At 40.5% G+C, this 27,701-nt stretch overlaps 1 protein-coding gene across 1 annotated transcript in view; it reads left to right on the plus strand.

The window, feature by feature from the left end:
• Positions 1 to 3,353: 3,353 nt before the first annotated feature.
• The window catches only part of LOC116310777 (neuronal PAS domain-containing protein 3), a 360,308-nt gene continuing 335,960 nt past the window's right edge, over positions 3,354 to 27,701 (plus strand). The window contains exons 1-3 of the mRNA XM_039603778.1: positions 3,354 to 3,978; positions 20,054 to 20,953; positions 24,881 to 24,934. Coding sequence (XP_039459712.1) covers positions 20,763 to 20,953; positions 24,881 to 24,934 — 245 coding nt within the window. The 5' untranslated portion in view covers positions 3,354 to 3,978; positions 20,054 to 20,762. The remainder of the gene's footprint in view (positions 3,979 to 20,053; positions 20,954 to 24,880; positions 24,935 to 27,701) is intronic.

Here is a 27,701-nt window from a genome sequence, read left to right on the forward strand (position 1 = left end):
TAATTATCCAGAGGCATTCACTACAGCCACACTCAATGACATCTGAGTCAGCTGATGGAGGAATCCAAACAATGTGTTCATTTAAACTGGCTTCAAACAGCAGTTCAGTGTTCAGACCACAGAAACATTCTTTGGGGCAATTGTTGTTGTGATTTGGTGAGCATAACTGAATTTAACTGAATTCAAAGTAATATAACAGTAAAACCATGTGATCTTATAGGTGATGTGTCCAAACAATTTGATAGTATTCATAGGTGACTGCCATTGGAAAAAGTCATCAAATATTTTGTTTTCAATCAGTTATTTAGAAGTTGTGAAAAGTAAATTGAAATTACTATATACTCAACAAAAAGCAATGTCTTACCCCAGAAAGGTTGAGACAGCAACATTGTTTTCTTGGCCTTATAATCACACTGACGGTTGTTTTTTTTATCTTTCCCCCCATAGTGGACCTCTCCTACAATGCAGTATTACTAGATGGAAATGTTCAAATGTAACCAAAAAAAGTATATCATAATCTTTATCTACATGTAAATTATATTCCTGTTTTCGTGTGACCTTATTTGTGCAAGCCTCAGGGCTGCCATAGTGTTCATCAATTGTCCCTCTACCCTTTCAATCCAGCGAAATAGGCTGCTGTTGTGTGACATCTGGTTAGCACCACAGGATAAGGTGTGATTTGAAAAATGAAACTGTAAATATAATTTCACCCCCAGGGATGCAGTTCATTATATCATATATGTCCTTGTGGACAAAAGAATCAAATATCAAAGTTTTACTAATGAAGCTTTAAATAGTGTCTAGCAGATGGCCAACTAATATCTAGTACATCAGCTAGACGCCATCATTTTGGAGCAGCTTTTTAACCATGAATTAGATACCTAGTTAATTTCCTGCTTTAAAGTTGAAAAAAGTTGAAAATAGTTACATATGAAAACCAAATAAGATTATATAAGATTAACTTATTGACTGGAAGTCCTGGCCATCACTTGAGATTCACTCTCCCTGAATAGAGTTAACTTTAAGAGCAAATTTGTTCAGAAAAGACAAATAAGTATTAGATCATGTAAGAGTGTGAACTGTTGACTGCCTCTATGTTGGCCCTGAGGTGCACCAGTGATCTGTCCACGGATTGGCACCGGCTTTTTTGCAACCTTATATTCAGTTCAATTCAGTTTTATTTATACAGCGCCATATCACAACAACATTCGCCTCAAGGCGCTTTATATTTGTAAGGTAGACCGTACAATAATACATGCAGAGAAAAACCCAACAATCCTATGGCTCCCTAAGAGTAAGCACTTTGGCGAAAGTGCGAAGGAAAAACTCCTTTTTAACAGGAAGAAACCTCCAGCAGAACCAGGCTCAGGGAGGGGCGGGGCCATCTGCTGGAGAATATAATAAGTACCATCAGTCACTTTGGTCAGTAGTTCTTTCACTGGAAATAAGACTTTCAAAATTTCAAACACCACACAGAGACCTTTATTCGTTTCAAATCGAACTATTTACTGGCACAAAACAACAAAACAAACAAGCAAACAAAATATGTCTGCATCACATTTATTCAAAACAGCCCATCATGTTTATTAAAATTATTACTTGACAGTCTTGACAGTCCCCCCCCTGGTGGCACCCCTGCTTGCCAGGATTACTTCTTACTTCTTATATTGCTTCAGTTACTTTTAACCATCATGTCACAAATTCAACAAATGTAAGAGCAGAGAACAAGACACTACAGTTTACCAAGGAGACATAATGCACAGTTCAGAATCAAGGAGACATTAAACAAAGTGATGTCATTACAAATGCATTATTACCCAGCGCAGGCCCTGTAACCTTTTGTGTGTAATTCTTTATTAATTAAGCTGTTTCAAATTCTAAAAGGAATAATACATGATAAAATATTTTCAAAATCATTTTTAAATGGCATCTCTTCAGTTTCTTTTTTGTTATCTGCTTAGTTAATATAATGTGGCTCTCCTGGAACAGCTTGGTTCAACAGTCAGCCGGTAGTATTTGATTTAACTGATTAGTGTCTTTCCTCCTCCCCAGCCAGCAGTCTGCACTGTGTATTTAACAGTGTTGTAATGCTGTGCTCTGACACTTCCCTCTGTCTTTCAGAGAGTATCAGAGGAGAGCTGTCAGTGGATTAAAAAAATAGCAGTTAGCTGCAACAAAACACACTCCACATTAAAGCAAATTGCTTCTTGCGATTGTTGATAGTTTCTCATTGTTGCGTCCCTCTCAGTTGGAGCTGTGATGTTGATTGTGGCTGAAGGGGCCTTCAGATGACTGATAAGCATTGATGAATGAAAATGGAAATGGTTTTCAGCGTTTTGCCTTCAAAGGGAAATCAAAAATGGTGGAAGGAGAGGGGAGAGCAGAGGCGGGAGAATATTTGCCTTTTTGCAATTAACAAGATATGTTCTTTTTTTCTGTGGTCAGAAAAATGGAAATGGCTTTTAAGGTCGTAAAGGTCGAGCGCATCGAAGCATGGTGGCTCTGCAATTACTCTTCAGGCAGCAGCCTGATTGGGGGGAGGGTGGGGAGGGGTCCGACCGTGCACCGATGGTCAAATTAACGAGATGACCGGCTCCCTGTCGAAAAGATCACATGTGATTACCGTACATCAAACAGACAGAGCGCTCAAATTATCTCCCCTCTTACTGTGAAGTCGGAGAAAAGGGGATAAAACACAGATGGACTGATTAGTTAAAGGCTTTAAATGTCAAAACTTTCACTGTCCACAGCTTGAATGGATGTGCTTCTTCTCTACTCAGCAGACACGAGGGGGGTCGTCCTTTAAGTTTACACTAACTACAATAAATGGCTGTCTGCATGACACGATTAAAGCTATACTGGATATCGTTGGACTCCTCTGTGAAGCTTATGTGAATTCTATTGTGTCTGGTTTAATATAGCTACCTGCAAAATAGCGTCAAATATTAGGTTATTTTGGTCCCGCGCATTCTTACAGGAAGCCGAGGACTAGGCCGACTTCATTTCAGAGTCTTCACAGTCCAGCACAAAGCTTCTCCCTTCTCCTGGCACTTCTCCTGAGTTGAAAATAGTCCAACATTTGGAGTCACTTCTCTGCTACCATAATCTAGAGGAGGAGTGACTAATGACATCCACAGCACATATAAACAATGGCTGAGGAGAAATTGATCCTGGCTGTCAACTCAGTTTTTTACAATCTAGCACTGATGATGGTTAGAAGCTAGCAACAGTAAGCACTCTAAAAAGAGGACAAAATAGGCTCTCCCATGACAAAAGCTGCTACTCATGGAGACAGATGCTCAGCTTATTATTAAACTATTATACCTAGTAAGATTTTAATAGTGGCCTATACTAAAACCTTTGGAGACGGCCTGCAAAAAGACATTTTCACGTTGTATCAAATGAGCAGTATCCATGTTGTGAACAGAGTTTTTCTTTCAATTGTCCCGGCACACAAGTTGAAATTCAAATTTGCAGAGAAATGGATCAGCAGCAGCATTGGTGATATTCCTGGGATGGGGCCCGGCTAGCTCTTGGAAGGCCTCCATGCTGCCGTTCATCACTCGCGACCTACCCTTCAGGCCACTCCTCTGTTTCCTCCACTCAGACGCCCGTGCCCCGGTCTCGATGAAAGTGCTCAAGAGGGCACCGTGAGGACTACTTCGAGCGCGCGACCAGCCAGCTCATGCCAGCACAGGCGTTTTATAAGATTTTGGGGTTTTTCATTGTTCCACCCAGTTCACCCAGCGGTCCCACATTGCAGCAGGGACAGCCACGACAGAGTTTTCCCTCCTCTCCTTCTGGCATCCCCGCTCCCTCTTCCACAAGGAAGCATTGATGTGAACCCATTTTTGTGTGTCATCATAGCAAACTCTGCTCCTTGAGACACCAACTGTAGCAGGAACTACCTCAGACATTTTGGTGTTATGACTCGCAGTGTCGTGCAGACCATCCACGAGTTTAGTGCTTTAAATTTTGGTAAGTGAAATTCTAGTGTTTCTGTAGTCTGTTACTTAATCTGCATGAATTAGTACATGTGTCTTTGTATTCCATGTATACAGTTCATGAATCTAGCTTGGTAACTAAACTTACTAGTATTACTAGTATATGTAAGTTAGCACTCCAGACGTTCATCCATAAAAGGTTGAGATCGCAAAAAACACAACACAGCATGGCAGCAGTGAAACTGTTTGTGTTCAAGCTGTAAAAAAGCCTGTAAAATTTTGTGAAAGGATTTGGTGAGTCAGTGAAGATCACTTGTGGCTGATGAGTGAAATGAGTTGGTGAGGATATGCCGAGCTTTTCTGTAAGTGCTGCTGTTTTGGCCAATGTTAGCCTGTGTTAGCTGCTGTTAGCCTCTATTAGCTGCAGTTAGCCAACTGGTGAAACTATTTTTAAAGTGGATGAAATGTAGGATTTTTTGTGAATAAACTTTCAAGACAATGTAATCAAATTGCTTATGAGAGTGAACGTGTGATTTTCAGGGTTTTTATTAAGATACTAGTAGCATTGCCACTTTCCTTTATGTTTTTGCTTCTTTTGAGATGAAGGGGATTGCTTTCTGACAATAAAACACAGGTATGAACCTTATCATGAGTCTGAAGAGGTTCAAATTTAAATGTCCCTTTGTGGCAAGTGATCGCCTATGACTTCTCTTTTCCTCTGCCTGTCTGCCATAGTACCTTTGTTGCCAGTCTCTAGCTATATATGTTAAATGCATTTAGTCAAAAAGGAGATGTCCTTCCCAGCCACTGTATACAAACATGTTGGGAGAACATGGTGCATTCCACAAACTACCTTGATCCTATGGATTTTTAATAGATTAATTATAAGTTTGTAAGAAATGATCAGTTTGCAGGAAGATGTAATTACACACTATTTTATGTATCCTTAGAAGAATAATTAATTTTTTTTAATTAAATAACCTGAAAAAATGTACTGACTGTACCTTTTAGTATATAATAATCTTTTAAATATCTTTAATTCTTTTAGAACAGGGAACATTTTAAGGTTAACAAGGCAAACTGCATTTCGTTGTCTTGTACTTGTGACATGTGCAATGAAAATAACGTTGAATTCTATTCTATCCTATTCTATTAAACTAAATACCCTTCATAGTCAAAAACACAAGAAGTTGTGTTTTTCAGAAAATGCTCTAATGATATCTGCACAGTGGTACATGACTGTTTTATGGTGCATATACTGTAATGGAATGCAGGTTATTACCTATATTTCATATATCATTAAATTTAAGGTTTTATTTAATTTTTGTCTGTTATTACCCCTTTAACTACAATAAGTGGGAAAATACATGTTTTCATTAACATTTTGCAATGTCAAAGTTTATTTTTAGCATTTTATAAAAGCTCATGGAGTATGTGTTCCCTTGCAAAAAGCTCAAAATTTGAAATACTCAGAGTTGTGCATTAAGTTTTAATGAATCAATACACAGACGGTCTGGTCCTTGTGTATTCTGACCATAGACTGTGCAGTCTGTGATTCTGACAGGTGAGTAAAACATTTGTGCCTTCAGCACTGCCCCATGGGATGCAATCACTGTATGAGAAACACTGCGAATGAAAGTTACATTTGAAACTACTTGTATTATTAGAATGCTGCAGGAGTGTGTAGGTGTTTTAAGCCATTTGCATTGGTGTTGAATGAAAATGATACATTTGTGTTCAGATACACACACATTGAGAAAAGCGCCTTCTTGAGTCTCTCTGCATGCTGTAATGATCTTCTTGTAGTGCTGCGGAAAGCCTCCGCAATCCCTTCTTCATTTCCCTCTCCTCTTCTCCCTAATGAGCAGAGCCATCCCTTCATCATCAACTACACCATAATGTACTTTAGTCTGGGGACGAGAGGAGAAAATGGAAGGATAGATTGGAAACAGGTTCGCTTATAAGCTGATCCCACATTACAGGCTGTATATAATACGCTAAAGTCATCAAGGGTTTGTTCTCTACAATCAGAGTGATCCATTGACGATTCGACGTGCTGCAGATGAACGCGGAAACTTCACTTTGGCTGCAGGCAGGAGGGAGGCACAGGGATTTCTCATATGCACTTGACAGAGTTGGATTTGTGGACTGAAACACATTGTCTCCACTGGTCTGATTGTAACAGATATTTGTTTTCAAGTAAAAAGCTTCAGAACAATGACATACATGAATATATTTCATGTATGTTTCCAGTAAGTTATTATGAAATTATAATTTACTTTGTGGCAGTTTGGAAAAGATTTCAATAATACAATAATATGACCATATATTCTCCTTGATATCTCCATATTTCCATTCATTTCAATTACATAGATAAAAGATAACACAAACACAAACAGTGGTTAGTCAGTAAAAATAAAAATAAAAAATCAAGTAATTCCTTTGTTTGAACTGCATAAGACTCCCTAATTTCCTTAAATGCACCACTCAATATACTGTAGCATGCTATAATAAATTTTATCTTGACTTTTAGAAAGATAAGTTAGATACATGGAGCAATTACTTGATACTATATCTGTGTGTTTCTGCAGTAGATCTCACAAAACTTCCTTTGTCCAATAGATATTCATTCTAATTTGTGCTGTTCATCATATGCCAATACCATACTGTCACCATCAGCAGTGTGACATGCTCACACTGCTGATGAAACTGACTACCATTCCTAAAAGCTATTCTTTGGTTGATGTTTGCTGTGTTGCCTGTTAAAGTAAATTTATAGTTAATTGGTATAGTTTGTTTCATCCTGACTTTTAATCTTTTTGTCATGACCAGGAGTGGCTGTAGCTCAGGTGGTTGAGCAGGTCACCTACTAATTGGAAGGTTGATGGTTTGATCATCGTCTGCTCCAGACTGTGTGCCAAATATCCTTGGGCAAGATACTAGCCTGAAGTTGCTCTCTGATGCGTCCATCGGAGTATAAATCTGTGTGAATGCTAGCTGTTAGATAGAAAGCACTTACACAGTTGTGACATTATTATCAGGTATTCCTGGCTATTGTCCAGTAGCAAATAAAACAGACTAGTAACCCAACAGCATATAAAATGCTGTTGGTGCTGTGAATGCACTCTTAAACGCTCTGTTTTCCTTCTCTGTGAAAGTTGGAATCCAAAGCTAAGGTACTCAAGTCAAGCCACAGAAGTGTATGCACCCATGCTACCACTGAGGTTCAACAAGATTATATAATACAATGCCAGGAGATTCACAGAATTCACTTTAAACGCTACACATTTTAAAAAGTAGATAATCACTTAGAACATCAAGAAAAAAATATCTTATTGGGAAATGATGTCATAAAATGATACTTTTATTTTACATTAAAACATCTCCAGATGATTCTCAAAGAACATTATTCTGTGTTCAAGCTGCTGATGTTGGTATGATGTTCTTTTTCTGAAATGCTGTGTTACTTTTGCGCCAGATGTAATGAGACACACACCTTCCAAAAAGTTTAACTTTTGTCTCGTTTGTCAGAGTATTCTCCCAAAAGTCTTGGCTGTAGCTCAAGCGGTAGTGCAGGTCATCTACTAATTGGAATGTTGGTGGTCCAATTCCTGGCTGCTCTGTCTGCATGCCAAATATCCTTCGGCAAAATACTAACCCCAAGTTGCTCTCCGATGCATCCATTATGAATGTGTGTGAATCTTAGCTAGGTTGTAATTACAGCTTCAACTGCTAGATCAAACCATGAAATTGTCCCTGCTCCTGCCTTCTGACGCAGTGGCCTCAGGTATCTGGTTAGATACCATGTTTCTAAGATTTTTAGGGCCAAGTATATCACCTCCATTTTTATCTGAATTTAGAAGCAGGAAGGCCATCCACATCTTTATTCTGGAAGTTGAACTAATTAATGTTTGTCATCTGGCTTCAGTGATATGTAAAGCTGGGTATCATCTACATACCAATGAAAATATTATGGAATGCGAATAATACTGCCTTAGAGAAGCATGGATAATGTAAAAAGAACTGGTCCTAGTACAAAACCATGTGGAACTCTATAATTACCTTTGTGTTTGAAGAAGACTGCCCATTTACACGAACAAACTGGAGTCTGTTATATAGATATGACCTAAACCACTGCAAACTACTACCTTTAAAACCTATGGCATGCTTCTTTCGAACTGTTCAGGGTTCTTTTTCCCAGTGTTGCCAACTCCTCAGTAAGAAAAATCGCTATTGGCTGTCCTAAAAGTCGCTAGAAGTCACTAAATGATGTCATCGCTTAATTTGCATAATTGGTCATGCTTATGTAATTGTAACCTACTTTGTAGGAGAGAGAAATAAGGAACAGACATAAAGTGAGTAAAAACGACCCTAAATGCATTTAGAATATATTAAAAATTTAATTTCTTTTAGCAATTATTGTTTTTTTTAATGTCACAATTCCAACCCACCTCCTTTATCCGGGCTTGCTACCAGCAAAAGTGACCCGAAATAGGAACTCTGGCAGAGCTATTTTGTGTGTGTGTGTTTTAAGTAGTTTTAAGTAGTTTTAAACCTTGTGATCCACAAAAAGTAAGAGTAAAAGAAGAACTGACTGCATTACAGTCACGGTGGGAGCAGCGGCTTCGCTCATGCGTGATTCATTTGCAGTTTAGACGCGTAGGGGTCAGCATCTCCTGCTCTGACGGCAGCTTGGGGCAACTGTTTTGTGAGGACGATCCACCGCCTCTGAGCGCTTTGGCACGTGCAAGGTGCCCACGGCAGCACCAGCTGCTTGTTGAGAGTAAGAGCGATACCTGCTTTCACAAAAAGTCTTCATAAGTCACCAATAACACCGGCAAAAGTCTGCAGATTTGTCACTAGTTGCTGTTTAGAAAAAAAGTCGCTAAATATAGCTACAAAGTCGCTGAGTTAGCAACACTGCTTTTTCCAAGGTGGAAAAGCAAGTTGCAGCTACCAGAATTGTAGCATAAATGATAGCTAAAACTTTTGTCTCATTTGACCATAAAACTTTTCTCCAGAGAATTCTTTTTTGGTAACACCCTCTGAGTCCATGGTGATGTATTGATTTAGAGGGTGTCTATCTATCTATCTATCTATCTATCTATCTATCTATCTATCTATCTATCTATCTATCTATCTATCTATCTATCTATCTATCTATCTATCTATCTATCTATCTATCTATCTATCTTCACTGAGCTCCTTGGCCTTTCCCATTGTTCTGAGTATTGGTCAATGACTGCCGTCAACCAAATCTGTTTTCTGTCAGAGAGAAACCAGTTGTGGCCAATTATGACTAAATCTGGCATATTTACCTCATGTTAATTAATATGCATGGTCCCTTTTGAATAAACAAATGTATTTAATTGCAAATCAGATCCAAGGAGCAGAAACTGACAACTTGTGTGTGTTTAATTTTTTTCTAGCAAACAAAAGGTAAAAGATCAAAATACTTTTCCGCTTCTGACTATTATCATTTCTGACAGCAGGATTGTATATGTGCATTTTTTTTCACCATGAAGTACAGCTTGTTGTACTGTACTGTTTATTGTAATTAACAAACATGAACCAGTGAAGCAGTGTGCCTTATTAATGTTTGTCATAGGTTTTGGAAAACAGAGGAGCTCTGTGGCAACGATGCCTTGAATACATCAGACTCTGCATACACACAATACTTAGCATTTAATAGATATCTACATTTGTTTTGTCTTTCATGGTATTTGACGATAACAACAATCAAGACAGTCTTAAAAGGGCTGTTTCCTATAATTTTATTTTCCCAGCTGGAAGTAGAAATTGAGCCCGACTGCATGCGGGGTGGAAGAATAATAACAGCGACGTCACTGAGACTCTAAAAACAATAAAAAGTTTTGGAGGACTGACCATCATCTGACAGCCGAGTATGGCTTCATTAAAGCCTTATGAGAACCTGATGGTTGTAACTGTGTGTGTGAGTGTGTGTGCATTTGTACGTGTCTATGTGAGTGTTCCTAATATGGATTCATAGAGTTTTAGCCTGATTGCATTTTCACATCAGTCGTCAAAATGCATTTAAAAAACAATTTGATACGCGATGGCGAGAGGCCAAGAGCCGCTCAGAACCGCAGAATAAATAAAAGCAATGATGATGCCAGCGTCAGCCAGAGCCCTTGATCAATCATTAGCATACATAAGAAAGTGTGTGTGCGTGTCTAAGTGTATGTATGTGTCTGAGGGTAAGGACAAAAAAGAAGAGATAAAGTTAATGTCAGTGATGTATATTATCAATCATTTGCATGTGGGGATGTGTAGATGAGTGTGTGAAAACTGTGTGTGTGTGTGTGTGTGTGTGTGTGTGGGTGTGTGTGTGTGTGTGTCTTCAAAATGCTCCATCTGTAATTCCTCAGAGCAGTTAATTCATCATCTGTGCTTCAGCATCAGGGCATCCGCAGGCGTTTAGGACTAATATTTCAGCCCCCATTACAGTGGCAGAGCAGAGAGCCGAGGCTTCGGTTTGACCTCAGACCTCAGCCGAGGGAATCGCAGCCTGACCCCATCCATCAACGTGGGAAGAGAGGAAATATTAAGAGGGTAACATTATTAGTTTGATTACAGGGGAGAGAGATTTAGCTGTCATTTTCGTCCGGCAATGTGGGCGGCTGTCGTTGGACGCTGTCTGTCTGATTGGCTGGCTGGGCTACCTGTCGGCATCACTGTATACCAATGACTGTATGAAGGTTGATGAAATGATGAAGTCATGAAGAAGAAAAGAATTAACATTGTTAAAGCTTTGCATTTGCACAGATTAAATTGCTACACGCAGCAGTTTGTGGTCAGTAAAACCAAACTTCTCAGACAATGATATTAATAACCTCTCTACATAAATAAACTCAACACTTTATACAGTTCTTTACATTAAACAATATGTTAAAAGTAAGAAAATGTTGATGAGCACACAATAACTCAATGGAGCTCCAAATTATTACTCATATAAAAGGTTAGAGTCTTTTGGGGTAAAAATGACAGTTTACGAACATTAATATTTACCTCATTACTCAGTGCATTTTTTCCTGCCCAGTATTCAAACTGTGAGGAATTGAGGTGTTATTTTTCTGCCATTTTTATTATTTCATTTTATTAATTCCATTTTTATTATTTTGTTATTGCTATTGCATCATAATCATATAACAAGCATTTGCATTGACGCATTTATTAATAGTGATATTGCATTTAGATGTTTAAACATATTGGCACCCAATTAAGCTTTATTACAGGTGCAGTTATAATCACTTTAAACTGTTGAGTTGGATTTATAATCTTAAATGTTTATATGCAGACTGCAGTGTGAAAGAGTAACTCTGTGCCAAAATAAGACAGGAAGTTACATGTTTTTGAAGTTACATGCTTTGCAGGAAGTGAAACCGAAACTAGAGTCTGAGTGAAAGTTAGTCTGAGGAGCAGTTTCGATGATGCTATTATCTTTTATACTTTTATATCTTTTGATTAAGCTTTTAGTAGAGGTTCTTGATTAAAACATTTATTCAGTAGAGTACACATACATAGTTTCGGTTCGGTTATTACATACACGAGAGCGGCTTCTGTCTCTCTGTCTGGGGAGAGGCCAGGAGCTAGTCGGCGAGGTGAAATGGGGTGCGATTGTAACCACACATGTAACCACACACACACACACACTTAGTTAGAGAGGTTCACTTGTAGGTGAAAGTTTAAATTGTTTTGCTAGGGTTGCAGTTTTATGTTGGTGTATGTGACTGTTTGATGAAGAAGCAGGTGCACGAGGCGAGAGCTGAGCGGGCTTGTGGGAAACCACCGGGGAGAAGATGGAAGCCAGTGTTCTTTTAATTGTGTCTCAAGTTAACTGAACATTTGTGGTTTTGGATTGACGTATGCTGTATTGTGTCTGCTTTGCAAAAGAGGGGGCTGTACTATCTTACCCCTATAAAACCTTTGTTCTGACTATTGTAAGACAGTTCAATACTGAATCTGCACAGTATTGGCTCCACGCTGCGTGTTTCATTAAAATCATCATCCGACTTTACCTTTTGGACCAGTGTGGTTACTTGCATTCCTCCTGTGTTTCCTTCCCTATATTTTTGAACCTTAACAAAACCTTGTTTCCTGTTGGCTAAAAACCAGTAAGACTGGAGAGCCTTCTCATTTCCTGTTAATGCCATTTTACCAGAATTAGCTGCAATTGAGTGGATGTTCATAAGATAGCCCTCAGTCAATAAAACTTTCAAGACAAAACCCCCTGCCCCCAAAAAATTAATTTCATTTTCCAAAAAGGACACAAACACTAATTTCCCTTTTTTCATAGATGGAAGGACTGTAAAATATACATTCAATTTAATTTTATTTATATAGCTTGAAATCACAACAACAACTGTATAAAGGTGTTTTATTTTGTAAGGAAAAGATCCTAAAATAAAACAGAGAAAATCCCAACAATCAAACAAGCTCCCATGAGCAAGTACTTGGTGACAGTAGTAAGGAAAAACTCCCTTTTAAAAGGAAGAAACAAGAGAACATTATTTTGCTGTCAAAATTAATACTGGTCCCTGTTTTCTAAATGTTTGCGTTAGGATTTATGACAGGACATCCTCCTACGATGTTGTCTGTTTCCAAACAGTAAGACGTTAGAGAATTATGATTAAATCAAAACAGAAACGTTTATAATTTTGATTAAAATGCAACTTGTTGTATAGAATTTTTAAAAAAGTGTTGAGTTTACAGGGGATATTGTTTATTCAAATAATTAATCAGTGAGGAAAATATGATTGTTATAAACTGAATGTATACAATGTAAATGTAAATTTTGCATCATACTTTCACAAAATTTCATGGAAAATTTACACATAATCAAATTCTGTAAAGTCAGAATTTGCGGTATTATTTGTTAATATATATTATTTTTGGAATAAAAATGGCATCACAGTTGCATCTGAATAATACACAAGACTTCCAGGAGTCTTGTGTCCAAGACCAAAGAGCAGATGTTTGTCCATAATTTCTGTGTATGTATTATTGTAGGGCCTGCCTTACAATATAAAGTGCCTTGGGAGAAAAACAAACACGGCATACAGCACAAACACCTTGTACGAACTGTTGGAGGTGGAGGGGTGAAGATTTGGGCTCATTTTGCAGCCACAGGACCTGGGCACCTCGCAGTGATTAAGATGACCATGATCTCCTGTAAGTATTCTAGAGTCAAATGTTAGGCCATCCGTCGTCCGTCGACAACTAAAGCTTGTGGGACGTGAAGAAAGCTGTGCAACAATGCATAGCTGCAAACCTCAATGAACTGAGGCAACATTGAAAAACAGTGGGCCAAAATTCTTTACAGCACCTAAATAAAGGGAAAGTGTTGTTAAGGAGAAAAGTGAGTTCATGGTCTTTCTAGGAAAAGGAAGGAAATCACATTTATTAAGCAGAAGTGTCATATGTTTAAAATGTAGAAATAATATTTGGTGATACTCGTCATCTTTCGTAAGCAGGCTCTGTGTACATCAGTCATCACTCATTGAAAACACAGTGTACGAGTTCTTGTCAGCAAACGGATCTTCAGGACAGAAAAGTATGATTTCTTTGTCATCTGCTGTCTTTCACCAATGATGAAAAAAAATATCAAATGAGGATCCAGAGACGTGTGATCTTTAACGGACTGATGGTTGGCTTAATAGAAAGGCACGCATGTCTGCAGAGATGACAGGCTGCCTCCAAAATGGATTTAGAGAGACATGACGGGGAATTATTGACTTTTGTTGTGTTTTACAGCAAGTCAGAAAAACTGATGACTGCTGATGGTGATCCTGAGTGTGTGAGAAAGTGAAACTGGCTGAATCTGGACGACAATACTAAACTTGATGTGGGGGTGTCTTCGGGCATAATGATGAATAAAATTCTGTTTTCCCGTAATTGTGTGAAACGGGGACAAAAATGTCACCATTAACATAAAAAAACCGAACTTTTTGGACATTTTTGTAGTTTGGCATTTTAACATGAAAACGTATGCAGAGTAACTCTCCTTTGGAGTCAGCCTCAAGAGGCCATTGGAGGAACTGCACTTTTGGAATCTTAAAGCGCTTCAGTCTAAAATAATATTCATGTCCATGACTTGATTTTCTTTTAATCCCAGTAATTTTTTTTCATCTTTTTATTCAGATGTGGGCTCTACACTCTACAGTCAATAAAAAACACTAATAAAATAACATAAAATAAAACAATGTAAAACACTCAAACCATTTGTAATAATCATTTATTAGAAATTTCTATTATTTTATTCTGATTCAAAATGCCAAACTAGAGGAGACATATACATTATATATGTAATAGGCTCAGTTCAGAGTGTCTGCAGGGAATCGATATTGCGTGGCTGCCTATTCCAGAATTATGTTTTTGAATATTTGGGGATTTTTTGTTATTTATGTCCTTTTCATTCATGAAGTGACATAATTTATTTGCTCTCTCTCTCTCCTCTATCTGTGTGAATGTAAGTGTGGGTGTCACCAGCCTTTCACAGTAGTGAGGGTAGTCTCAGGAAGTCCAGTGGACACAATTGTCCCTCATCTTCAGTCAGTCCAGTACATAAACCTGCCTTCTACCACCGCTCCTTGCTGGACTGTTGTCCAATATCTGTGCAAGTTTAGTGCAGACAGCCTGTAACGCTGCTTTAACTGACCTGCTTGCTCTCTCCTCCTTCCTCGTAGGAATAAAAATGAGAAATATTTACGTGCAAAGCTGCCTGACCCACTCTCACTCCTCCCAGCCATCTTTGCTCACCAACTCTAAAGCTCTGAGGACTGGAGCTGTGCCCCGGAGAAAGAGAAGAGAAGCTCTGATTTCTGTTACTTACCCAAAGCAACTCAGCTGAACTTTGTTCCCAGATTAATCGGCTCCGGGGGAAAGATGCTCAGATTCCTGTTTGTTAACCTGCCTAAAGACACTTACCTGAGCACAGCCTGCAGCCTGTGAACTTACTTAAAGACTTACCTGAAAACAGTGATCAAGGTTCCAGCTGTCGAACTTACATGTGATGTTCTTTTTTAAGATTCTGTTCATTAAAACAGTTTAACTTTGTAACTGTGTCCTGCATTTGGAGTTGGTCTGTTGGAGAAACCTTGGCAGCAAAATGTTAATGTTTTGCTAATTATAAAAATGAAGAAAAAATGCAGATGAAATATCCAAAAGCCTCTTGATATTTTTGTTTTATACCTGGTTGGGGAGGATATGTGTTTAACAGCAACTGTGGGTCGGTTTGTGTTCCACTTTATAACTACAAGTTAATGATAAATAACAACCATAGCAGCATCTAACCAGAGTCGTGTGACATAAGCAGCTGTTTTTTTTACACTTAGGTTTAGGGTATTAGTGTCTAGTTGTATGTTCAGTTTTCTAGCACTTCTCAGTTAGGAGAAAAGAAATACACTCCAATACACCGTACATTGTCATACAGGAAGAGCAGAGGGATGACAGCAAGGCAAGACCCCCTTGTACAAACCAGAAAATACTGATCATATTTTTGTTATAAAACAAAATAAGTCAAGGACAACCACCAAACGTTGGATGCACAAATTTTAATCATGACCTAAACTTTCATTCATCATCAAAATGTTTGCTGAGTAACATTTGCTGGCACTGCAAAATGTGTCTTTATATTTCTAGAAAAGAGGAAATTTTAGCATCTAGTAAATATAATATAATCCTTTACTTTTACATGGAAATTTTGATTGTCTGTATCCAAGTAAGGTCTTCATGTGTTATTTAAGTTTGTCTTTTGAGACTGGCTAAATCCTTTCTAAACTGTAAAGATAAACTTGTAAATCTGACAACGCTGGACTCGGATTGTCTGACCAAAAACTGAAGAACAAATCTAAAAATCTGGCCAAATACTGTCTGTCAGCTTTTATTATCTGACAGTTTTTGGTGTTTGATGCTACTGACATATTTCCATTGAAGTTTGATACCCTGATTGAATTGCACTTGAATGCATCATGAGAGAAGAAGGTGTGTGTGACAGGTGAATATTTGTTATTTTGCTGCCAGAGCTTATGAATGTGTGTTTCTGTGTGAATGTGTGCATGTGTTATGTTTGCGTGTTGTCCTGGGGGATAACAGCAGGTTGACTGTCCTGATTCTGTCTGCTGTACTTTACGTGGTCACAGCTCACTAATGCACCATGCAGCCTGCTATGCACACACACAAATTCACATGCACACACACGTGAATATCAAATGCACACATACTGAGGCAAATGTTTGCGCGCGCGCGCACACCATCATCATGAGTTAATGGTCATGTGGTCATATAAAGAAAATGCAGCGACACACATCTCTGTATAATACACACACACACACACTGTTCAGTCCTAATTCTATAAGGGGGTCCAGCATGTCTCCCCTGAAACCTCCAGTTCAATTCATTTGATTTCATTACACACAGAGAGAAAGAGAGAGAGGTAAACTGTATTGTGGGGGAGCGAGGCTGGGCTGCAGTGGTGGTTTTCATTAGGAGCTGCTGGTTAGAGCTGCGATCCAATTTAGACTTCAGGCTGGCAGAGAAGCGAGCTGTGTGTTTTTATTGGTATTTAATCAGCTCAATTGGGACATTTTATTAGTGCAATGCTTTGTTTCGGAGGACAGACAAGAACTACGGGTTATTAGAGGCTCTCAAAGTGAGGTTCGGAGTCCCTGCAGGGGTCCTGGTGGGGTTTCAGTGGGTCTAGAGGAGGATGAAATATTGAAAATGTGTCCTGCATGGCTCAATAAAGAGAAAGAGGAGAGCAGTAAAATCGCCAGAGTTGGGGGTTCGATGCCTGTGCTGAAAATGTCACGATGCAAATTAGAGTTTTAGTTCTGCAAACGTGTCTCAGAGGCAAAGCTGCAAATTAATCCTCAGAAGGTGGAGCCAAAAATAAAAGCAACAGCTGCAAACTTGACCAGTGCAGAAGTAAAGAAATAAGATGGTTAATACTAATGTTTTAACCAGTCTAGATCATCAGATTAACCATTGTGATTGTGTATAAGCTGATACATGCAGACATATTTTGAAAAAGAATTACATCTAATGACATTTAACCTTAAATGAATTACAGTAGCACCCTTACATGAAGCATGCTGTTCACTCTGTGCAGGTATTAGCATTCAGGGAAAGTATAGTCAAACTGAATATGGCCATTGTCATTTCTAAGTTATCAAATACTGATGTTTGGTATGGTCCATTAAGCATCACTTTATAATACACTAGGCATCTACAGATACATACATATAGACAGCACATCGCTCACTGCTATTCTTTGATATTGCATTACAGGTATTTAATATAATGTATACCATGTAAAAACTGGCTGGAAAAATATAAAAACTATCATGACAGCATCATTTAAATGAGTCTGACTTTAACTGAGCACTTCAGACAAGTGATTAATGATGTGGCTCCAATTCTCTTAATCGAATTTAGGAGTCTGAAAACTCAAAAACATGCTACTATACATCGGAACAAAATTATATAGTTCTGTATGCTGATGTGCCAACAGTTCAGGCACATGTAAATAATATCTATAAACGTCAACATTTTATTGATATGTTTAATTAAAATGAGCCTCTGAAAATTTGGAACTGTATAGAAAAATGGCAGTTAATGTATTAATCCAATTCAATTTTATTTTATTAATATCGTTCCAAATCGCAACACTCGTCACCTCAAGGCACCCCAACAAATAGATGACCCCCCTATGAGCAAGCGCTTGGCTGCAGTGGAAAATAAAAACTCCTGTTTAACAGGAAGAACCCTCTGGCATAACGACAAGGAGGGGCGTCCATCTGGCGCTCAGGGTGAGGAGAGAGAGACAGAAATACTTTTGTTGTCCTCTCTTGTCCCCGTTACTTGGAGATGAAAGTCTGCATATCTTGAATGTTTAATGTGATGCACAGAGACAAAATTACAAACATTGTATCTTTGTCTAAATAGTTATGAACCAAACTTTGTCAACTGTGACATTACCCACTGATTTTGGACTATGCATGCTAAAAGCTCATCGTTAGCATTTTACCCAGTGCTGTGTTTTTTTTTTTTTTTTTAATGTTTTGGGGTTTTTTTTTTTTAGCTTTTTTTAGCACTAGAAATAATCTGCTTTAGCTAATAACTCTTAAGTTATCAGCTAAAGCTGGCCAAGCTGTTTACAACCCTACACTCACAAATTGTACAAAAGCCAGACACATCTGCTTGATAAGGGGTGCCAAACATAAGGCCTGAAGCCAGAATTGGCCCACTAAAGACTCCAATCTGGACCACTGGAATGCTTTGGGAAGGTGAAGTAAGGCTTAATTGTTAGACTTTTACCTGTATTTTCACAAGTTTTACACCTTTTCTACCTTTCCTGTGTCCATTCAAACTACTACTACAATGGTGCTTGGTAACAGCAGATCATGTTTTTTGTCAAGTAACTAGAATAACAATGCTCGAAAAGGCACCAACACCAAAAACATAGGCACGTAGTCGAATTCAGTGACTTAGCCACATTGACCTAGCAGACAGATACTGGCTGCAGCTCACTGGCTGTGTGGAAACGCTCTAATTTAAGCATTAAAGTTATTCAGAATAGAGAGTAATACAAAGTGCATATATTTGTTATGAAGGTCAAAATGTTTTTTTTTTAATCATCATCATTATTATTATTATTATTATTATTATTATTATTATTATAAAACGTGCTTTTTAAAATTGAACTTCTTAATTTGGAAGTCTATGGACTGACTTACTTTTAGAGCCAGTCTCTAGTGGCCAGGTGAAGAACTGCAGGTTTTGGCACTGTAGCTTTTGGCTTTGTTTTTCTGGGCTTTCAGCTGCCTCCCATGACCTTTATATCTGAATGGAGTATAACACAAGGACTGAAAATGATACAGTAGCGTTAATGAGCCAAAGCTGGAAAGTAATTATACATTTAGTCGTAAACTTTTAAGATTTGAGCAGCATTTCGTCTTTTCTACCGTTTTTTTGTGACAATTCTCCACCATGTACCCCGCCTCTCAACCAATGGTGGCTGTACAAAAATCGAATAAAAATTAAAGCATTCTGTTTCATTGAACATGAACCTACCTGGGACTATAGTGAGCTAAAAATAATTATAATTACTGTACAATAAATACATTTACTTGATTGGGGAAGTTTTACTTGTAGCATCGAGTTTGTGTGAGTGAGCAGGAGAGAGACAGAGGGCAGAGAGCCGGTGTGAGTGAGAGAAAGGGGAGGAGACAGTCTGAGGAGGAGCGCTGCTGAATTCGACTTTATTCGGAAGTCTGATCACACACGGCGCTTCAGTGAGCGGGGAGAGGACAGTCTAGCTGGTTTGTCTGTTCAGAAAACAGATTGGGGAGAAAATACTTCACGCACTTTCGCATAGACACCTGATGATGACAAAACACTTCGCTCAAGCACAGCTAATTTATTTGCACTTAAAGAGAATCTTCGGGCTTCGCGGTTCTTGCGTCTTTTGGGCACAGAAACCCGCACTATTTCATCTCAATTTCCAAAGTAAGCTGAAACATACACACACACACACACAGCACGGGGAAAAGTGAACGTCCTGAAGTCTGGATGCATCATGTATCCACTTTTGTATCCACAGTTCAAATGTGGTGCTTTAAATTACTTTATCTTTTTCTTCTTTAAAGACATTTAAAAAAAAAAAAACTTTTCAAAGGCAAGAAAAATCACAATCTTTTAAAACGGTTCTGTTTTACCTTAAAGACCTTTTTACTCTGAAAGATCCGATTTAAGACTTTTATACGTTTGAACACATTAAAAAAAAATGCTCCGAAAGACTGTTGGAATAAACAAAATGCTCCAAACGGACTTAAAATAAAAGTCCAGGGAACGGATTCTCCGTTACTCTACACAATAAAGCCAGGGGAAATGCCCTCCTGCTGAACAAACAGCCCCCCCCCTCTCTCTCTCTCTGTGTGTGTGTGTGATTGGGGCGCAGAGGACAACACACACAAGTGCAAACGCGCGCGCGCACACACGCAGGCTCTCCCGACATACCGACACATACTTTGGCGCTGCCTCCGCCGCCGCTGCTGCTGTATCACTGTATCACACCAATGTCATTGCAGAGCTCGTGCTGCTGAGAGCCGTGCGCTCACTGGCTGACAGGCTGACAGACTGACTGCTCCACTCCAGGTCTGCTCTTCCCACAACACTCACAAGACCAACCGGCACACACCCGGCGGAGGAGTGCCGGGGGACGGGATGCCGGCGGCGGTGCCCACGTAAGAGAGAGGAGAGTCTGGAGCTCCTGCACCGGCAGCACAAACACGGCTGTCCGCCGGTCTCCAGTCGGTGAAATAATCACCTCTTACATCCACCGATCCCGCTGATTGCTGAGCAGGTGGAAAGAGAAGGGGCAGACTGCGCGCACTCCGGGACCATGATCCGGAGCAGCACACGGGTTATTTCTCAAGGATAGAGCTGAGAGGAAGAGAAAGAAGAGGAAAAAAATTAAGGAAAAGGTTTATTATTTTTTGTCTTTGCGCTTTATACACTCACTCTTCTCATCTATCTAATGATTCACTGAATTGTGACTGTTTTACGCACCATGATCCGGATTTGCTTGAGAGTTATTTCCAAAGGTTAGAAAGAGAGGAGGAAAGAAGAAGAAGACAAATAAACAAAAAGAAGCTTGCTGTTTATCTTTATTGCTGAGTCAATACATCCATTGATCCCATTGATCCCGGTATTCGGTGACTGGTCTGTGTTGGGAGAAAGCGCCGGAGGAGGTTGTTGAAGTAGAGAAGCGGGAGCGCATCGGAGACGAGGGGGACCATGATCAGGATCTTCCCGGATTTCAGCGTCCAGGTGACGGCTTCGGCGGCCGGAGGAACCGGGGCTGGAGGAGGAGGCGGAGGCGGGGGGATGGTGACCGGACCCCCGGTGGGTCGGGTGCCCGTGCCGGTACCCGGAGCCACGAACGGGACCCCGCAGAGCGTGCAGGGAATCACCGCCTACCAACAAAGGTATGTGGGAAACCTACAGGATTAACGACCTGTAGCGGAATCAGCGTAAGATGGGAAGAGAGTTGAAAAGAAATCTTAGAAAAGTGACACATCAAAACTAAACATACTTGTATCAAAGTGGCCTTGCGGAGAGATCTTCGCTGCTTAGTGCTCCTATAATTGATTTGACTGCGATAAAAGTATTTAAACCTACTAACATCTATTGAAATCAATCATTTTCCTCTTCATGGGATGTTTTATGTTCAGGTACAGTTGGGCATCTCTAACTCAGTGGACACTTCTTGGTTTAGTATTTTTGAAGACGTTTCTTAACGTGTCATGATGCAAGACTTCATCGTCAGTTGAGATTTTAAATCAAACCTGTGAAAATCACCTATAACCCCAGAATACACGAAAATCATTTCCAATATGTAAAACTAGATGGAGAGGATTTTTTTTTATCCTTTGAGAGAATGCGTTGGGATAAATATTTTCTCAGTTAGTTGCCGTTCCTTTTCAATTTTTCCATAAAATCCACAAGGAAAAGAGGAATATTGTGACTTTAATGCTACGAGGATTAAGGTCAATATCCACAGTTTGTGTTGGGATTATTTTTTGTTTCAAAGCAAGTTTGTGAAGGCAAGTATAAAAATATGTGCACTCAGTAAAGACAGAGAGGATGGAGCAGCAGTGGAAGAAACGGAGGAATCAGGTTACAGAGATTTAGTGAAAAATTATCTTCAGGAGTGAGGTTCAAATATTAAAACACGACTTCTGTAATAAAGTCCAGGTAATTCAGTGGAAAACTGGGGATGATGTCCTGCTAATAACAGCGAAAACATATTGGTTTATATCAGGAAAAACTAAAATGTGCTGAGTGTTTTCCAGCTGGTCATGAATCCAACCTTCTCTCTGGTGACAATTCACTTCAGTCATAGCCCCCTATTTCCCCCCCTTATTTTCCCCCTCTACTCTGAATCTAAATGATTGCCTCCCTGTCCGGCCACTCAGTAGGGTTGTTTTTTCTAATCATCTGGAGCCACAGGGGGCAGAAACACACCCCAACACACGCACACTCTTGCCTTATTACCGGACAATCTCTCCATATTATGTGGCATAGCTCTGTGCGTATATGTGTGTGTAAAGTCTAAAAGCTGTGGGGAGCAAACAGGACATAAATCACTGCAGGGGCCTCTCCGAGTGCACTGAGAGTGTCTCAGCCCTCTAAAGCAACAAATACAAGGCGAATAAGGGCTGTATTGTTATTTAAAGCAAAGCGTCTGGGCGCATATAGACCTCAGACCCCCATAAGGGAGGATTTTGGGCAGCGGACTGTTTGTGTCCACAGTTGAAGGGATTAGAGTAGTGGCGTGTCACGTACTCGCATCATTTCCACTGACATAAAACCTGCTGGAATTTAACTGTGTCGTCATCTGGCAGCTGGGGACCTGTCGGAACTCCTCAAGGACCTTTGAGGCCCCTCATACCTCAGTTTGGGAAGGGCCAGTTTGGCACACGGGGCCCAAAACAGTTTGAGTGTTTGTGTGTGTAGATCTGTAACGGCCGCAGTGGCTCAGCTTTTCTTCAGATGCAGTGTCTTTTCACCGAGCTGCCCCTCTTCCCTCTCTCCATACATAATGTTTCCCTCCACCAACAGCTGGGAGCTAATATGTTTATACATTACGCTCCATTATCCACGTCGCCTCCGTTTGACTGCTCTCAGTAAGCAGGGCTGAGATGGGGAGAGAAGAAGCAGCCAAACCTCAAAGAAAAGAGCGAACGCTGGAGACCTGGTCTGGCGCAAAGTGGCCACACAGCTGGAGTAAAACTCGACCCTCAATCTACACGAATCCAACACCCATAGAATAACTGTGTTTATTCTAATATATCTCTCTATATTTCTATCTTTATCGATATTATGCTGTTTGAACGAAGTAAGCTCACTTTAGGGCGCTGTGAAGGTGTACTGATGAGGGTCAGATCTGTGACCTTTCCGGTTTTGCCATGATCAAAAGAAAAGGTTACTTTGAAGCAGCTTTTTAAATCACATCTGGATAAACTGGGAGCCAGAGACGAAGTAACAAAAAAACAACCTCTGGTTATTGAGAGCTGAGCTCTGATACGAAACTGCAACTACATTTTTGTTTTTTGTTTTGTTTTTTTTGTTTTTTTTTTACTGTAAATCACAGCAGCGGCTCTTAAAAGTGGTGAAAATGAAGCGCGCACACGTTCAGGTCTTCTAAGAATCCCTTAGTGCACATGTTGATCGTCGGGCTCACAGCTCCCGACGATCGCCGGCTGGAGGTCACGGTTCCCCCATCTCCAGTCCTTATTTTCTGCCACTGCGCCGCCTGTAACCCTGTGTTTGTGTGGAGAATACCCAGCATGCCTTTGACCTTGACAGGTCATTGGTATAGAGACGGAGGCTTTTTCAGCTTCTAGGGCTGCAGCCAGGGGGTTAATCACACAGCACAGCGATTAGGTTACAATGAATTATACATTGAAAATTTAAATGAATGGATGAAAGAGGGGAAAGAAGAAGTATAAGGTAGTTTCTGTTGGACGATAATGAGCCATTTGCTGACGCGCAAACATCAAAGCCTGGAGGAAAATATATTTCAGTGACCTGAAATACGAAAAATAGAAAAAAAAACAACCGAGCAGGTTATTTGATTTATTTAGTCGAAGAAGATGGAGGAGGGGACTTTGTTTCAATTTAGAGGCTCGCAAACTCAATATCAAAATCATGACAAAGACTCGTCAGATGACCAGGAAACTGCAGATTTATTTTTATTTTTATATTAAAAAACAAACGACAAATACAAGCTGATTTTGGACTTTGAAGTGAGACATTTGCCGTGATGTGTTTATTACTGACAGTAAAGGAAGGCAGGTGAGGGGGGTGGGGGGTGGAGGTGTGCAGATCTGATTTACAGGGAAACAATCCAAATAAATCACCCATCATTCTTTCCACCCAACGTCTCGTGCTTTTCTGTTTTCTTCTTTTTTTTATTACATTTTAAAAAATTTATTTAGGTGGTAAAACATTGTTTGATAATTAACCCGCGGGGCAACCTGTATACAGGAGGAAATGAAAAAAATAAATAAAAAATAAACACAGACACGCGCGCGCACGCACGCACGCACGCACACACACACACACACACACACACACACACACACACACACACACACACACACACAGACTCCAACTGCAACAGAGTGGCGTTGTTGCGCCGGGGCTGGAGAAAATACCGGAGATGTGTGCTGTCCTTTTTTCCTGTCAGCAGCCAGAGGAGGGAAAATGCTCCGAAAGCCACACAGACTCTGACCGGCGAGAGACGCTCCGCCGCGGGGATTTTAACGGGGATACAGGCGCTGCAGTGGCGGCGAGAATGTAAAGAATTGACGCCTCTGTTTGCCTCTTTTTTTTCCTTCCTTCCTTTCTTCCTCCGGAGCGCAAGCGGGAAATTCCTCTGTAGTGCCAAAAAAGCCGAAGCTGTGCGTGCGTGGAGAGAGACAGAAGGACGAGGGGTGGAGAGACGGCGGTGATCTGAGAGGCATCCACCCCGGGTTCCCCCCTCACTCCGCTTGGCATGCCTCTGCTGCTGCAGCCCCGTCCCTGCCTTCGCCTCCACCACCCGTTGTTTCCACGCTCCTGAGCGGCGGCGGGGAGAGAGAGAGACAAGCATTAGACGCACGCGCAATCGCGCACGGCTGCTGACACCACACATACACACAGTCACACGTTCTCTCTCTCACTCACACACACAGATACACACACACATACACACACACACGGACATGGCTTTGTCTTAACACACCGACCATGACGCATTGCTGTCAGGGCGCAGCGCACCGCCGCCGCTCCGCGTCCACAAAAATCTGAGAAGAGGGAAAAAAAAGAAAAGAAAAGAGAGAAAGTAAGAAATCAAATAATTGTTGTAGGAAGATGGCGCCCACCAAGCCGAGCATCCAGCAGGACCCGACGCGGAGAGAACGGTAACGGGGCTTGGATTTTTGTTCCCTCACACACTTCTCCTTCACTGCATGTTTACAGCTGCACGCAGACCGGCAGCCCGGCTGGCTGTTCCGTGTCGCTTTGCGTTTTATTCTGAGGCTGGAGGTGTCAGGAGGAACGCTGTTACCCTTTCCAGAGGAGAGTCGAGCTGTGCGTGCCCGCGTGCGCGCCTCTGTGTGTGTGTGTGTGTGTGTGTCAGACGAAGAGGCGTGTGGCTGCTGGGTAACAGGTCGGTTGGCTGACTGTTCAGGGAAACAGATGACTGTCTTTGCTCTGACTCGTGTGTGTGTGTATTTGTGTGTGTGTTTCTATGCCTAAAGGGGCACGTGCATGTTAGGAAGCCATGCAGTGTGTTGATGCTCCGAGCAAGGAAGGTGTGTGCGTTGTGTCTTGGAAAACATGTGCATCCGAATGTGCATGTGTGTACGTTTGTGGCCAGTTCTACTACTCCAACACTAGTGCCTGTGTGTGTGTGTCACTGAAGAAATGCCAGTGATCTTTATTGTGGAGGGATGTGCATGGACTCACCTGTTCAAGTCACACTAAGCACACCTGTACATGACCTTAAAGGTGATTCACCTGCTCTGATTTTTCAGGTTGAATTTTTGTTGACATGTTTAAATTTGTGTGTATGTCTTCTTTAATCTGCTGTTCATATTATTATATCCACCATGATTTAAAATGTCAAAGATGATCTCTTACAGAGGAACACAGTTCTTGTTGGTGTATCTGCTGTAGCTTCTTCATAATCGCTGCGTCAAGGATGGCCAGTAATTACATGCTTACTCCTTGTATTTTATTCAGTGTGTGATGCATGGTGGGGTCATGTTCTCTATGGGAATCTACATTTTTTTCCCTTATTTTATACCTGTTGAATTTGGGAAGGCAAGCAATTAAATGTAACCTACGCGTCTGCTCAGTTCTGTTCTGTTTTAATTTCAGAAGCCTTTGTGGCAGTGAATCAGTGTATCACAGGGATGAACAGGGAATGCGGTGTTGAATGTTCTCTCTCACTGCAGTACTGTCTGTGTTAACAAGAAACCAGAGGTAGAAGTATGATCACCCCAACAAGACGAGAGCATGTGTTTACTAGAAGCTTTTGTGCAATTTCTCTCTCTCTGCTTTTATGGTCTGTTTGTTGTTTTCACTTTGAAAGGATGAGACAGGTGAATGTGAATAGAGGGTGATGAAAAGCTGTTGGTGTTTTATTATTATTATTGTTATAATTTTTCTTTGTAAACTCAACAGTAATGTCTTCCGTTGCAAAGCAGATCACTTTGTTCCAGCTCGGAGAGGTTGTCCGCTCCTTGACCGGCCCTTTCCTGCGTCGGTGTGTCGCTGGTTTTCTTCTTTCACCATCAGAACCACCTGTTCTGACAAAATTGCAGCCGACGAAAATAAAAATGCACAGTCAGAGAAATATTAGTGAGGGTTTAAACGTTTACCAAATCTTAAGGAAAGTTTTTAATTCTATATCTTTTTGTCTTTCACACGTTTTGGATTGCCTCCTGAAAGTCAGTGCTTTGATGCAGCCAGAGACAGCTCCCTGATTTGAGTCAGATTTATCTTAGTGGAGCGTTCGTTCATCCACATGACAGCATCCACTGCGTTTGTGGCAGACTGATGAGCAGCTGAAACCTGAAGTGAAAGGATTCTCTTGTTATCATTTGAGCCTTTTCATTTAAGGAATGTGGCCTTGTGTGTTACTGGACATAGGTGCTTGAGGACCGTTGTGTTTAAGTTGCTATAAACAGACATAAATTTCCTAAGATTCAGTGTAACAACTATCTAGAGGTTGTATTTCCTGTTTGCTGCCCTGGAAGAAAGTCAAATTATAGCATGGTTTCATGTAAAACAGTGACAGCTTTTGTCTCGGCCACTGCACAGTTTGTTTGAGCAAATTCTCAGCCTTCATAGTGAGTGATCACAAGCAATTCAACTGACAAAATTCTTGTTTGGTGGCGTCTTTGCAGAACGAGCCCAGACAAACCTGAGCAGCACAGGAGCAAAAGCACCATCGCACAGCTGCTGTGACGGTGTTGCTGAGCCGTACTGAATCGAAGTGTTTCACTCCTCATCTAGATCTGAACTGCAGCATGACTGAAGATGACCTGAAGTTGGTATACAGACCTTTAAATTGTAGTTTCATTTTCTCCTGAAAGCCTGAGGAGTGTAAGCATGAAAACCATTTAACTGATGCTCTTATCCAGAGTGAACAACACGAGAAGGAACTCTTACAGTTAACACCAGATGCAGATGAGCATAATACACTGGATTTAGCGACCTACAGTCAGGGGTATAAGGTCAGCGCTGAACTGCAGATTAACAGCAGGTTATTTGCATATGTGTGCCGTCAAAGAGCAGAAACCAGGCGGAAGGGTCAGACGTCAAATGTATAGAGCTGAAATTGCACCGCGCTGCTGTCCAAGCTTCATTTTCCCTGATTCTGTTACCAAGAGCTTTTATCCTTTAATTTCTCTCGGCGTGACGAGGCAGGAAGCTCCAGCTTGATGGAACAAAGTTGTTGCTGTCTTGTTGTCTTGTTGCTGAAAGTAAGACTTGTGTCATACCTCAGGTTTTCTCCTCACATGCTGAGGCTGAAACTCTGCTGCACACATGCACCGGGAGTTTGTGCTTCCCTTTGTGACCCGAGGAGATGAGAAACTCAGAAGCTCAAATGAGATAAAGTGAATTAGTGAAATGATTTCCACAACAACTGATTTTTTTTTCTTATTTAAAACCCCCCCA

Source organism: Oreochromis aureus, linkage group 19, assembly GCF_013358895.1.
Source record: "Oreochromis aureus strain Israel breed Guangdong linkage group 19, ZZ_aureus, whole genome shotgun sequence".
NCBI lineage: Eukaryota > Metazoa > Chordata > Actinopteri > Cichliformes > Cichlidae > Oreochromis > Oreochromis aureus.